Source organism: Balaenoptera physalus (assembly GCF_965194825.1).
Source record: "Balaenoptera physalus genome assembly, chromosome: 16".
NCBI lineage: Eukaryota > Metazoa > Chordata > Mammalia > Artiodactyla > Balaenopteridae > Balaenoptera > Balaenoptera physalus.
The window spans coordinates 10097360-10110167 of NC_138898.1; the positions used below are offsets into that span (position 1 = coordinate 10097360).

At 47.4% G+C, this 12808-nt stretch overlaps 1 protein-coding gene across 6 annotated transcripts in view; it reads left to right on the forward strand.

The window, feature by feature from the left end:
- The first annotated feature begins 378 nt into the window (after nt 1-378).
- Nucleotides 379-12808, forward strand: part of ATP9A (ATPase phospholipid transporting 9A (putative)) — a 136163-nt gene continuing 123733 nt past the window's right edge. For 5 of the 6 annotated variants that reach the window (XR_014254494.1, XR_014254495.1, XM_082428358.1 and 2 more), the window contains exon 1: nt 379-682. Coding sequence is in view for 4 of the 6 variants with exons in the window: in XM_082428358.1 (XP_082284484.1) it covers nt 396-682 (287 nt within the window). In the remaining 2 variants the exon portion in view is untranslated. The remainder of the gene's footprint in view (nt 683-12808) is intronic. The other variant, XM_082428355.1, reaches the window with a different exon arrangement.

Here is a 12808-nt window from a genome sequence, read left to right on the forward strand (position 1 = left end):
TAGCAGGGTGTGTGCGTGCAGGTGTACGTGTGTGATTGTGAAGGTCGGATGCTGGTGCGGAGTAAGCAGGTGAGAATGAGTGTGTGTGTGTGTGTGTGTGTGTGTGTGCGCGGGTCGCGTGTGAACGTGCAAGAGTGAGCACGTGAGAGGATGGAGGCCGAGGGAGCGTGGCAGTGTGTGCGCGTGAAAGTGGTGTCGGCTGGGGGCGGGGACCGGGCGCGCGCGCGCACGGTGGGGTGTGGGCGGGGGGCGCGTGGCCGGGTGGGCGCGCGTGGGGGGCGCGCGGCGCGGGCCGGGGGCGGGGACACTGCGGCGGCGGCGGCGCGGACACAGCCGGCCGCCCCCCGTGGCAGGCGCGGTGCTGGGCGAGCGGGCGCGGCGCGTAGCTCGGGCCCATGGTGCGCCCGTGTCCGTCGGTCGGGCCGCGCGGGCGGCTCCGCGCGTGGCCCGGCGCTCGCGAGCTCGCCCCCTCGCTGCGGGCCCGGCCCGCCCGCTGCCGCCGCCTCCTCCCCCGGGGCGGCGCGGCGCCGGCGGGCGGTGGCGCGGAGGCCGGACTGGGCGGCGGCCCAGGCGGCGCGGGGGGCACGGCGGCCAAGGCGGGCAGCGCGGGCGACATGACGGACAACATCCCGCTGCAGCCGGTGCGCCAGAAGAAGCGGATGGACAGCAGGCCCCGCGGCGGGTGAGCGGGACCCGGGGCTGGCAGCCCTCCTTTGTCCGCGCGCGGCCGGAGCCTGGCGCTCGGGCGGGGCGGGCCGGGCCTGACAGGTTGGCCGGCGCCATGAGCCGGTGGCTGGGCCTGGGAGGCCGGCGGGCGGGCGGGCGGGCGGGGAGAGAATTCGGCTCAGCTCCAGCCCCCGCCCGGGCCTCCGGCATGATCGCGTCCCTTTCGGGCCCAAGCGCCCCGCTGCCTCGCACCGATGCCCCCCTTCCTTTCGAAACCCCGAGAAGCCGGGCCTGCCCAGCGCTGTTTACACGCGCGTGGAATTGGGATCAGCCTTGCCTCTTAACCATTTTGTTTCCTGATTACTCCTTGTCGTTGTAATTCCGATTTGGTTAGTTTCAAACCTTGCTCTGCGCGTGGAGTCCTCGGAAGCCCGGGTATGCTCAGTTTGTTTGTCGGGGGAGGCATGGCTTCCTTCGCAGACCCGCCGGGGGGGTCCCCATCAGTGCCTCCGGGTCCCAGCCCCCAGATGGCCGCCTTCCCCTCCCGGCCCCGGCTGGACCCGAACTAGTAGCCGCAGGAGGGCGAGAAGGGCTCCTACTGGTCGACAGGAGACCCCCCTCTCCACGGTTCCCCACAGTTTGAGGGAAGGAGCCCCCTGGCAGGCGTAGGGGTTGCCACCTGCTGTGCCTTCCCGCATTGGCAGGCCCCTGGACAGCCTGGTGAGGGTTTCCCTCACTTGGAGAGAGAGGACGGGCGGATGTTTTGCGCCCTGCCGTCTTCCTATTCGGAGGATGGCAATGACCTGTTGAGGTTTTAAGGGTCTGTGGCATCGCCTGCGACAGAGTTAGCTGCGGGGAAGGTTGAGGGGAGCTGGTTAAAATGCAGATTCCACGGCCCCGCCCAGACCCGCCGATCAGTTCTTGGGGGTGGGACCTGGAAATGTGCATTTTCCGAGGCTGCCCAGGTGAGGCTGTTTTCTGGTGAAGGCTGAGAACCGCAGCTGGGCGGGGCCGGGCCTCTCGGACCCGCCCTTCCCTTTGGCGTCCTGCTCTCTCTGGGCCTTTCCCTGTGGCGGCCGCTCTTTGCGGCGTCGGTTACTTGACGGAGGGGGTGAGGAGGGTGAACAAGTAGGCTGGCTTCACCAGGTGTCCGTCGAATTAAGAAAAAAGAGGAATGATGCCAGCTGCCATTTTGTGAGGTCTTTGTCCCTGTCTTCTTAAAGTCCTCCTTGAATCTCCCGGTGAGGAGGCCCCATTGATAGAATACAGAGGAGGAAGCGAGCCCAGCGAGGTCGAGGGCTGCTGGGAAGATGCTGCAAAAGGCAGATTGCGCTCAGGCTCTCTGACCCCAGAGACCGACAGCCCTCCACCCCTTCCTTCACTGTTCGCGCGCGTTTTAATCCTGACCACTCAAGGCTGAAGAACGATGACAATTAACTTGAGCCCTATGCCTGGCATAGTGCCTGATGGAATATACACCCTCAGTAAATTTTTTCTTTCTCAGTAAGTGTTTTAATGAATTAATATGATCAGTGGACTCGAAGATCCTCTAGTTATTAATTTGTGCCAAAAACAATTATAAAACGCCTACTGTGTGTGTGGGGGGCTGTGTCAGGTGACTGGGGTGCATATGCGAATTAAACAAGCCCTGACCACAGGTGCGGGCCTCCTGACCCTGCATTGGAATCACCTGGGCAGCTTAAACAATTACCATCCCTGCCCCATTTTAGACCTTTGAAATAAGAGTCTGGGGTGGGCAGGCGGGTGGGGAGGGAATTCGGCTCAGCTCCAGCCCCCGTCCGGGCCCCCAGCATGATCGCGTCCCAAGCTCCCCTGATGATTTTAATGCGCTGGCATAGTTGAGAACCTCTGATTCAGTGCATGAGAGAAAAATGCAAATAATTATTTAAAAGTGATGATTACCATGATAGAAATATGCACCGTTGATACAGGGGCCCAGAGGGAGTCGTGCTGGCAGTTGGAAAAAAAAAAAAAAGATTTCTGTTTGTTATTGGCATGGAAGATCACTCCTCCTTTAGAATTTGCCACTTTGGAACTAATTGATTTCCTAAACAATGACATTGATTCAAATTCAAATCATGTATCTGGAATTCCAGGTATTTGCGTATATGTTCTAGTATTTAATCTGCATTTTTAGGAGTAACCTTGTCAAGTTGGGGGTCTTGGTGTTGGGAGACACTTTTGGAAGCACAGAGAGATGGAAAGGCTTCCTGTAGTTTAAGGCGGGGGGCCGGGGTGGGGGGAGGTAAAGGAATAAGCAATATATTTGTGATGGGTCAGACTCTTTGCTGGGCACTTGAGATAAATGGCTGTGTTTAAATCCTCATAACAACTGTGTGGATTTTTGGAGTTAGTTTCTTCATTTTATAGACAGGGAAACTAAGATTCAGTGATGCTAAATAATTTGTTGGAGGTCATAGGGATACTCAGTGTGAGGAGGTGGATCAACTCTTTTTACCTAATGGCTCAAAGCTGTAGGATGGTTGGGGGATTTTGTGGTTAAAAAACCAAAAACATAGGTGCCACAGGTCCCAGGAGACAGAGTATAATTAATGCTGGGGTCACTCAGCATATGTTGCCAAGACATGCAATTTATTTGCTGGAGGAATCCCGTAGACCCAGAGCTCTTTTCTCTCTTGAGAAAGTTACCACATCCTGATGTTGAGAAAACTATTACAGTGGTTTTGTTAGGACACAAGGCATTTGCCTCACATTGCTGGAAACCATTTTTCTGACATCATGTGCTTTCCTTCTGGCTAAATGAAGTTCTCCTCTTGGTGAAACACAAGAGATTGGTTAGGAGCGTGGGCGTAGGATTGGAGAGCTGGGTGCAAGCCTGGGTTTTGCCACTCACTAGCTGTGTGACTTGGGGAAATTACTTTACCTTTCTGGGTCTCATTTTTTCATCTGTAAAGTGGGAGTAACAGTAATTATGTATACCCCCTAGGATTGCTTTGAGACTTAATCCATGTTAAGTTTGGAACACTAAGTGCTTAGTACATCCTGGGTCTTTACTAGGACAGATAGTGATAATTAGGTCTTTGTGTAAGGTTTGCTTTGGGGGAATCTCCGGAACACTCCTTTGAGAGGAAGGACCTTTGATGGTAGCAAGTAAAGAAATATTATTGACTTCATTGTTCCTTCCTGATCAAATCCAGGAAATGATTAACTACATAAACTATTCCATCCAGGTATGTAGACGCCCTGGTGTGATAGATATTGTCGAAAGCAGCTCTGGCAGAACTGAGACTTTGCCTTCTCTTAGTCATAATTTGGGGTTTTGTGGCCAAATTGGACAAGGATGCTTTGATTTTTGATGTATTTGGACTTGGGGCATTAGGAGGTTTTGGCTATGAACTGGGTTAAGAAAGAGCTATTTAGGTACAGAGTCTATTTCAGCTTTTTTTTATAAGTAACTTTATTGAAGTATAATTTACATCACATAAAATACATCCACTGTTAATATACAACTCACTGATTTTTCGAAAGTAGATTTATAGAGTTTGTGCAGCCGTCCCCACAATCCAGTTTTTGAACATTTCCATCAGTCCCAAAAGTTCCCTCGTGCCTGTTTGCAGTTCATGCCAGGCTGTCACTGATCTGCTTTCTGTTTTAATAGGTTTGCCCTTTCTGGAAATTTCATATAAATGGAATCATAAAATATGTTGTCTTTGTATCTGCCTTTTTTCACTTAGCATATTTGTTTTTAATTTTAATTTTTCATTTTTTAATACAACTTTTAAAGGTTACTTTCCATTTACAGTTATTACAAAATATTGGTTATATTCCCTGTGTTGGACAGTACATCCCTGAGCTCATCTCACACCCGATAGTCTGTACCTTTTGCTCCCCAGCCCCTACTTAGCACCCCCCGCCCCCCACTGGTAACAACTAGTCTTGTTCTCCATGTCTGTGAGTCTGCTTCTTTTTTGTTAGCACAATGGCTTTAAAGTTCCTTTTTATTGCTTAATAGAATTCCATTGTGTAGATACACCATATTTTGTTTATCTGTTCACCAGGATGGACATTTGGATTATTTCCAGTATTTGGCTATTGTAAATAACACTGCTAAGAACATTCAAGTCTTTGTGTAGACATATGCTTTTATTTCTCTTGTCTACTGTGAGTTGTTTCTTTGTTTTTTTTTTTTTTGCTGGGTTGGGTCTTTGTTGCCGCACGCGGGCTTTCTCTAGTTGCAGGGAGCAGGGGCTACTCTTCGTTGTGGTGCGTGGGCTTCTCACTGCCGTGGCTTCTCTTGTCGCGGAGCACAGGCTCTAGGTGTGCAGGCTTCAGTAGTTGTGGCTCGCGGGCTCCAGAGCGCAGGCTCAGTAGTTGTGGCGCACGGGCTTAGTTGCTCCACGGCATGTGGGATCTTCCCAGACCAGGGCTTGAACCCGTGTCCCCTGCATTGGCAGGCGGATTCTTTTTCTTTTTTTTTTTTTTTTTTTAAAGTTAAGATACTTTTTTTTTTTTTTTTTTAATTTATTTCTTTATTTATTTTTGGGTGTGTTGGGTCTTCGTTTCTGTGCGAGGGCTTTCTCCAGTTGCGGCAAGCAGGGGCCACTCTTCATCGCGGTGCGTGGGCCTCTCACTATCACGGCCTCTCTTGTTGCGGAGCACAGGCTCCAGACGCGCAGGCTCAGTAATTGTGGCGCACGGGCCCAGTTGCTCCGCAGCATGTGGGATCTTCCCAGACCAGGGTTCGAACCAGTGTCCCCTGCATTGGCAGGCAGACTCTCAACCACTGCGCCACCAGGGAAGCCCCGGCAGGCGGATTCTTAACCACTGTGCCACCAGGGAAGTCCGGCAGGTGGATTCTTAACTATTGTGCCACCAGGGAAGTCCCAGACCACTGTCTTTTCCCTCCTGTGCCTCAGTTTCCTCTTCCGTAAAGTGGCGACATAGTAAGAGCCCATGTGGTCGGGCATAATATATACAGAGTGGATGTGAGCCCTCAGAGAACGTCAGAAATTGTTCTTTGCACAGCCTGGGAGGGGGATGAAGCCTCACGCGGACTCTTGCACTGGGTAACACGATCTCCTCTTCTTTCTAGAACTTTGTAGAGAGTCTGGTTGAGTAAGAACTCTGGCCGGAAAATGGCCACAGAGGACTTGACTCTGCCAGAAGCTCTCTCAGACCTCAAATGACTAAATCTGTAGTGGCAAGGCTGCTGCAGGCCACGTGCTCCTTTGCAGAGGTGCTCACGCCATGCCAGGACGAGGGTGCATCAGTGATGTGAATTCACTGTTGATGTGGGCTAAGAACAGTGCCGCGTAGGGAGTTCTTTATACAGATGTGTTTATTTAGTGGGAAGTTCTGAACTTTTTATTGAAGCTGTCACTTCTGATTTGTGATGGAAAAATGCCTGTCTCTGTTGACATCATGGAGGGTAGTATTAGGTATACAGTACAGTTGATTCTCATTACTTGCAGTAGTTCTGTTCTGTGAAGTCCCTGCCAGCCCTGAATTAGCGAACAGTGAACCACAGCTCCTAGGGGGAAATACAGGGTTAGGTTCCTGTGAGCCTCTTGTTACAACATTTCAGTCAGCTGATCAGTAGAGAACCTTGTGTTAGGTGTATTTCTGTTGAAAGACATGGTGTTTAAATACATTGTTGATTCACTAACATGGAGCTCATGACCAACAGCACTGCAACTCATGCCTTGAAGGAAGCTTATATGTAACACGTGTTTTTCTCCGTGAGGCACATCACAGGCTTCTTGCTCTTAGGCACGCTGACAGTGCTGGGACCATTTTAAACAGTGAAATAGACAACAAAAAGCACAGAAATGCAGGACACATGGCACTAAACAGGCCATGAAGAGGGCACTTGTGTACAGTGTGAGAGCGGAGACGAGAAGGCAGATCCTCGCCCCATTCAGCCTCAGCTGGGAATGTGTGTGGGTGACTCGGATTGTTTTTTCCACGCTGAGCGTGTCTGTGAATGACCACGAGGGTGCTGTGAGCATTGATTTTTGAGGTTACGAATTTTAGGCAGTAGGTGAATTGGCAAAAACAAATATCACAGATCAGAAGGATGGGCTGTATGTAGGGGTGCGTGTGTTTTCAGCGTCTTTCTGTTGACACAGTGGACGTGGTATTACGTATGCCGTCCTAATACCTAATATTAGGTATTAATATTGGGGGGTGGGGTGTGTTTGGGGGAGCCTATGGGAGATTGTGCTGGTGAATGAAATCCACAGACCCCAGCCCTCCCCCTCTCTGTGATGGAGTGGAGAGTTACATTAACAGCTCTCTGCTCCCTTGGATGAGAACAGTCAGAGCAGGCGTTGGTAGCGGCCCATCAGGAAGTGCTCTGTGCGTCCTCTGCCAGCCCAGCTGCACTTGTGCCATCCACTTCCTGTTACAGAATCCCTGCCGTGGGCCCTCCCCTGTGCTGACCAAACCCGGACCAGGTGCTCCCTGCCCATGCCAGGCACAGGCAGTGACACCGGATGTGAAATTACAAACCCAGGTGGAGATGCTGAAGGGTAGAGCGTGGATACAGGCGCCATGCTTGCCGGGGCTTCCCTGAGGAAGGCCATTGAGCCACCTGGGTGCCAGTCCCTAAGGAAGCAGGGTGGCCATTTGACCTTGACCTCGGCCACCCATGCAACAGGTAGAAAGGAGGAGGCGGGTGTCGAATGATCTGTCTTTGGATTTCGGGCGGTTACTTCTCAGAACAGAAGTTTCTTTTAATATCTCTACCCAGATGCACGTGATGAAAGTCATTAACTAGGGCTGGCCAGACTTGATGGCCACCTTTGGGAATGGACATGAAATGCCTCGAGTTTTCCTCCTAAAAGCGAGTGGACTTTGGTTTAATTTAGAAAGAAAAAGACTCATTGTAACATATTTTTCGATGACTTTCACCTAAAGAGATAGAATGGTGCTGATTGTTTTTAAAGCTAGCTTCTTTTATTTATGTGACTTTGAAAGATTGATTTAGATATTCAGAGCTTGGCCTGTGGGAAGCATCACCAGAGATCAATTTACGTGGCTCGTGGCCAAACATTGAAAGGTTAGCAAATATGTTTATAGTTCCTTCTGTTTGTGCCAAGGGATACTTGTTTTCTCTTTGTAGTAGTGACAGGAAGTTTTCTTTTAGAATACATTTCAGTAAAAAACAGAGTTGATTTAAAAGTATGAAGTCAGTGATAGTCCGGTAGGTTTGTAGACGTGCCCACGTCATGCCTGACATTTAGAAAGTGGTGGCCTGTGCTTATAACATGGTGCTGTTGGTCTAAAAATATAATGTTATTGTTACAAAGGGGAAAGAAAAGGGATAAGCTGGCTGTGCTGATAGATTAAAAATTCTTTTTTTAAAAAAATTATTTTATTGAAGTATAGTTGATTTGCAATGTTGTGTTAGTTTCTGCTGTATAGCAAAGTGAGTCACTTATGCATATATATATTCTTTTCCATTATGATTTATTACAGAATATCGAATATAGTTCCCTGTGCTATATAGTAGGACGTTGTTGTTTATCCATTCTATATATAATAGTTTGCATCTGCTAATCCCAAACTCCTACTCCATCCCTTGCCCACCCCACCTTCCCCTGAGCAACCACAAGTCTGTTCTCTATGTCTGTGAGTCTGTTTCTGTTTCATGGATAAGTTCATGTAGGTCATGTTTTAGATTCCACATATAAGCAATGTCATATGAGATTTGTCTTTCTCTGTCTAACTTATTCACTGAGTATGATAATCTCTAGGTCCATTCATGTTGCTGTAAATGGCATTATTTCGTTCTTTTTTATGGCTGAATAATATCATTGTGTACATGTACCACATCTTCTTTATCCCCTCATCTGTTGATGGGCGTTTAGATTGCTTCCGTGTCTTGGCTATTGTAAATAGTGCTGCTGTGAACATTGGGGTGCATGTATCTTTTCAAATTTATGGTTTTGCCCGGATATATGGCCCGGGAGTGGGATTGCTGGATCACATGGTAGTTCTATTTTTAGTGTTTTGAGGAACCTCCATACTGTTCTCCATAGTGGCTGCACCAACTTACCTTCCCACCAACAGTGTAGGAGGGTTCCTTTTTCTCCACACCTTCTCGGCGTTTGTTATTTGTAGACTTAAAAATTCTTTTTATTTTGCCAAGTCGTCCATGAAAAACACGATTTCTAAACGATGGTTAGTTTACCTAGTTCTTCTGGGACCTTAACGTTGCTTTAATCATTGTCTAAAGTTTGAGAGGTTTGTGGGATAGGACAGTTGGAAGGGACCCCGTGGAAAGAAAGGCTTCTTGTGTGAATTGGAAAGCTGGGTGGGCTGGAGACTATTGCCTTCTTCCAGTTAGATCTCTGTGGCATTTGCCCAGTGCCAGGGGGGAAGAGCCTGCTGGCTGCCCTCCCTGAGGAAGAAGAGGCCTGTGGAGGGAACGGGGCCTGGTAGGCTCTCCCTCTCTTTGCTGGGCCATCTGCTGCGACACAAGATGAGGTAGGGATTGGCCAGTTTAGACCTCAGGGGTCCTCAGCCTCAGCACTATTGATGTTTTCGCTTTGACAGTTCTCTGCCTTGGGAGCCCGTCCTGGGCACTGTAGGACGTTGGGCAGCACCCCTGGCCTCTACCCTCTAGATGCCAGTGGCACCTTCCCCCCAACTGTGACAACCAAAACCGTCTCCAGACATTGCCGTGTCCCCCGGGGGGTGGGAGGAGGAGGAGGAGTGGGCAGAATCGCAGCTGTTAGGAACCCCTGGATGAGTGGAGCGCGTACACTCTGTGAAAAGCCACACCCATTAACTATCCTTAAGGTGACTCATCCTGCCTTTAAAAAAAAAAAAAAGAAAGAATGAAAAAAGAAAAACCTGTTGGGCAAGAAATTCATGTTTGGATTATGTTCTGAACTCTGAGTTCAGCTTCTCATTTAGCAACTAAGGAAGTCTTGAGCTGTTGGAAGAAAGCATTTGGGAAGTGTCATGGGCTGACGTGTGTCCCTCTCCAAATTTACATGTTGAGGTCCTAACCCAGCACCTTAGAAAGTGACTGTATTTGGAGACGGGGCCTTTAAAGAGATGATTAAATTAAAACGAGGCCATTACGGTGAGCCCTTAACTAATCTGAGTGGTGTTCTAAGAAGAGATTAGGACACGAAGAGAGATACCAGGGGTGAGAGGAAAGCCCGTGAGGACACAGGGAGAAGGTGGCCGTCTGCAAGAGGGGTCTCAGAAGGTAGCAAATCTGCTGACACCTTGATCTTGGAGTTTCCAGACTCCAGAGCTATAAGAAAATAAATTTCCATTGTTTAAGCCCCCCGACCTGTGATATTTTCTTATGGCAGCCTGAGCAGGCTAATATAGGTAGCATCGTGTGGTTATTTTGGTAGGTGAGGAATCTCTCGGTGTTTTTGGTAAACCTTTATTTTAAACTGATGATGAGTTCTTTAGTGCTTTTCTTTAGACAGTCCAGTCTCAAGAGTTCTCCATAAGCAAAGAGTTCTCCATGTTGCCAAGTCACGTCCACTAGAGCTGAATGCCACCCCCCAGCCCCCTGCAACCTAAAACACATGCCACATGCTCCGTAAGGGGGAGGTGCTGTCCCCAGATGTTTCCTTTTGCTTAAAGAGTTTACAGTGGTCACATTTCCAGGTTGTGCTTTGGATGGTTGGCTTGTTAGTTCTTGTCACTGGGATTGTGCTAGATTAATTTGATGGGAGTTCTAATAGTCGCTCCCCCCTACTGTGTGCTGAATAGGTGCCCAGTGCTCTTTTAAGAGTTCTACGTAGATCATCCCATTTCATCCTCCTGACAGCCCTACTTTACAGGTGACAAACTGAAGAACGGTTTTGGTTTAGAAAACTGAAAAGCTCATTTGAGTTTTTTTAAAAGGCTCATTTTAATTTGAATTTATGCAGCAAATTGTATTTTGCAACCTGTCTCTATGCCCTTTCCTATTTGAGTTTTTTTGTAATGGCCATTTGGAGGAGGTGATTTTTGTTGAGGGAAGAGGAATTTGGGGTTTGTGAGCCTTCAGTGATTTGGCAGTAAATATGTGTGTACTCCATTGTTCCTGGTAGAAGCAAGAGCAGAAATGATGTGACAGAGGAAAATTCTGGAAACTTCAAATTATCCCAATCACTGTAAATCCATCAGAAGCATAGTATCTGTTTTCAGAGTTAGTTTCCATATTGATCCTTATTTTTTTAAATTCACTCTCTCTGTAGGAGAGACATTCATGCTAATGGTGGGGGGGGAGTGCAGAACATCTGTTTCTAAAATGTGTGTACTCACCCTGTAAAAGGAAGTGATTTGAATCTGAATACTTTTTAGCTTTTATACAGTCAGTCCCCATGAAAGTGCAAAGAAAATTTAAAACTGAAGAACCTCCCCCGCCCGCATCCTCTCCCCTCTTTTTTCAGTTCTCCAGATTAAAGGCAATTAGAGGCTCTCATACAAGGAATGACCCAGTTGTGTCCGGGTAAATCAAAGGACTAGGTAGTAAACAGATAACACCATTTGTCCCACCTCGCAGGGTTTTTTTTCCTAAATAAGCTGCTTAAAAAACTATGCATATATACACATCCATACATATATATACACACACAGGAAAGTGCACACATCATAAACGCACAGCCTGATGAATTTTCATGAAGTGAATACACTCCTGTAACTGGCAGCAGATAAACAGGCTATGACCTCAGAAGCCTCCTCTTGCCTTCCTCCTCCCCTGCCTCGATCTATATCCTGACTTCTAACAGATTGGCTGGGCCTGTTTTTGACCTTTAAGTAAATGCAATCATGTAGCAGGTACTCACTCATGCCTGTTAATTCTTGCTCCATGTTTTGTTCATAAGGGTTGACCGTGTTGCATGTTTATTGTAGTTTGTTCACTTCTGTCGGCCATATGAGGTCAGTGTATGAATAAGTCATTGATCCTTAAACAATGAGGGAGGGGGTTAGGGGTGTCGACCCCCAACCAGTCAAAAATCCAAGTACTGGTACCTGCTATCTTTGCCTCAAAAACAAAGGAGTTGATAAATGACTCACCGAAGAGCAGAAGCTCAAAGAGTTTGAATAGAATCCAGACTCAAGCCCTAGTTCTTTTGGTTTTACATATTGTGATCTCTAATCAAACACAAACTTTTCCCCAAACTTAGTTAATTTAAAGATCTGTAAAATGAAAGTACAGGTACTTTATTTATTGAGAAAAATCCACATATAAGTAAGTGGACTGGTGCAGTTCAGACCCCTGTTGTTCCAGGGCCAGCTGTATATCGTGACCCCTCTATCGCATCTCTTCCCGATGGACAAGTGGGACGTTTCCAGCTTGAGGTCTCATGAATGGTGCTGCTGTGGACCTCCCTGAGCTTATCTTGAGGACACGTTATTATGTGGCTTTGTTGGGCCCTTGGGGATATTTGTGTTTAGCTTTAGTAGAAATTGATAGTTTTTCCAAATTGTACGAATTTGTGCTTCTCCACCTGGGAAAGTGCCAGATGCTCCACATCCTCGTCCACACTTGGTATTTGTCATTTTTCGTTTTAGCCATCCTCATGGGAGCATAGTAGTATCACAAGAAATGCATTTTAAAAAAATATTTATTTGAGAGAGGCTTCGTTTTCTTGCTCTGAAGTCAAGTTTTAGACGTATAGGATAGCCACATCACGGTAACCCTGAACCTAAACGTGGCAAAATGGTCGCATCACAGCGGCCTTGCCTTTCGGACCAAGTACTCTCTTTTTATTTTTACTTTGATTTTATTTTGCCTCATGATAACTTTGCACCATAGCTCACACTAGCTCAAAGATTGCAGTCTCTGTCCTAACACAAATCCTTGTTTCTACCTTGATTCCTCCCAGTATATTCTGCAGCTTGATCTTTCTTTCCTTTTCTTTTTTTTTCTTTTTTACATTTCTTATTTTTGATATTTTTTAATTGAGGTAACATTGGGTTGTAGCATTATGTAAGCTTCATGTGACCCACATTATATTTCTGTTTCTGCATACATTACAACCAAACACCCTCTTCTTGAGTAGTTTTCATCATAAGGGAAACAGTAAAAAAAAAGTATAAAATTTACTTTCTTTTAATTGTAAAATGAGTGCATGTGTATTAAAAATTGGAGAACAGAGAAAACTGATGAATGAATGAGTTACTGGTGTAACTTTCC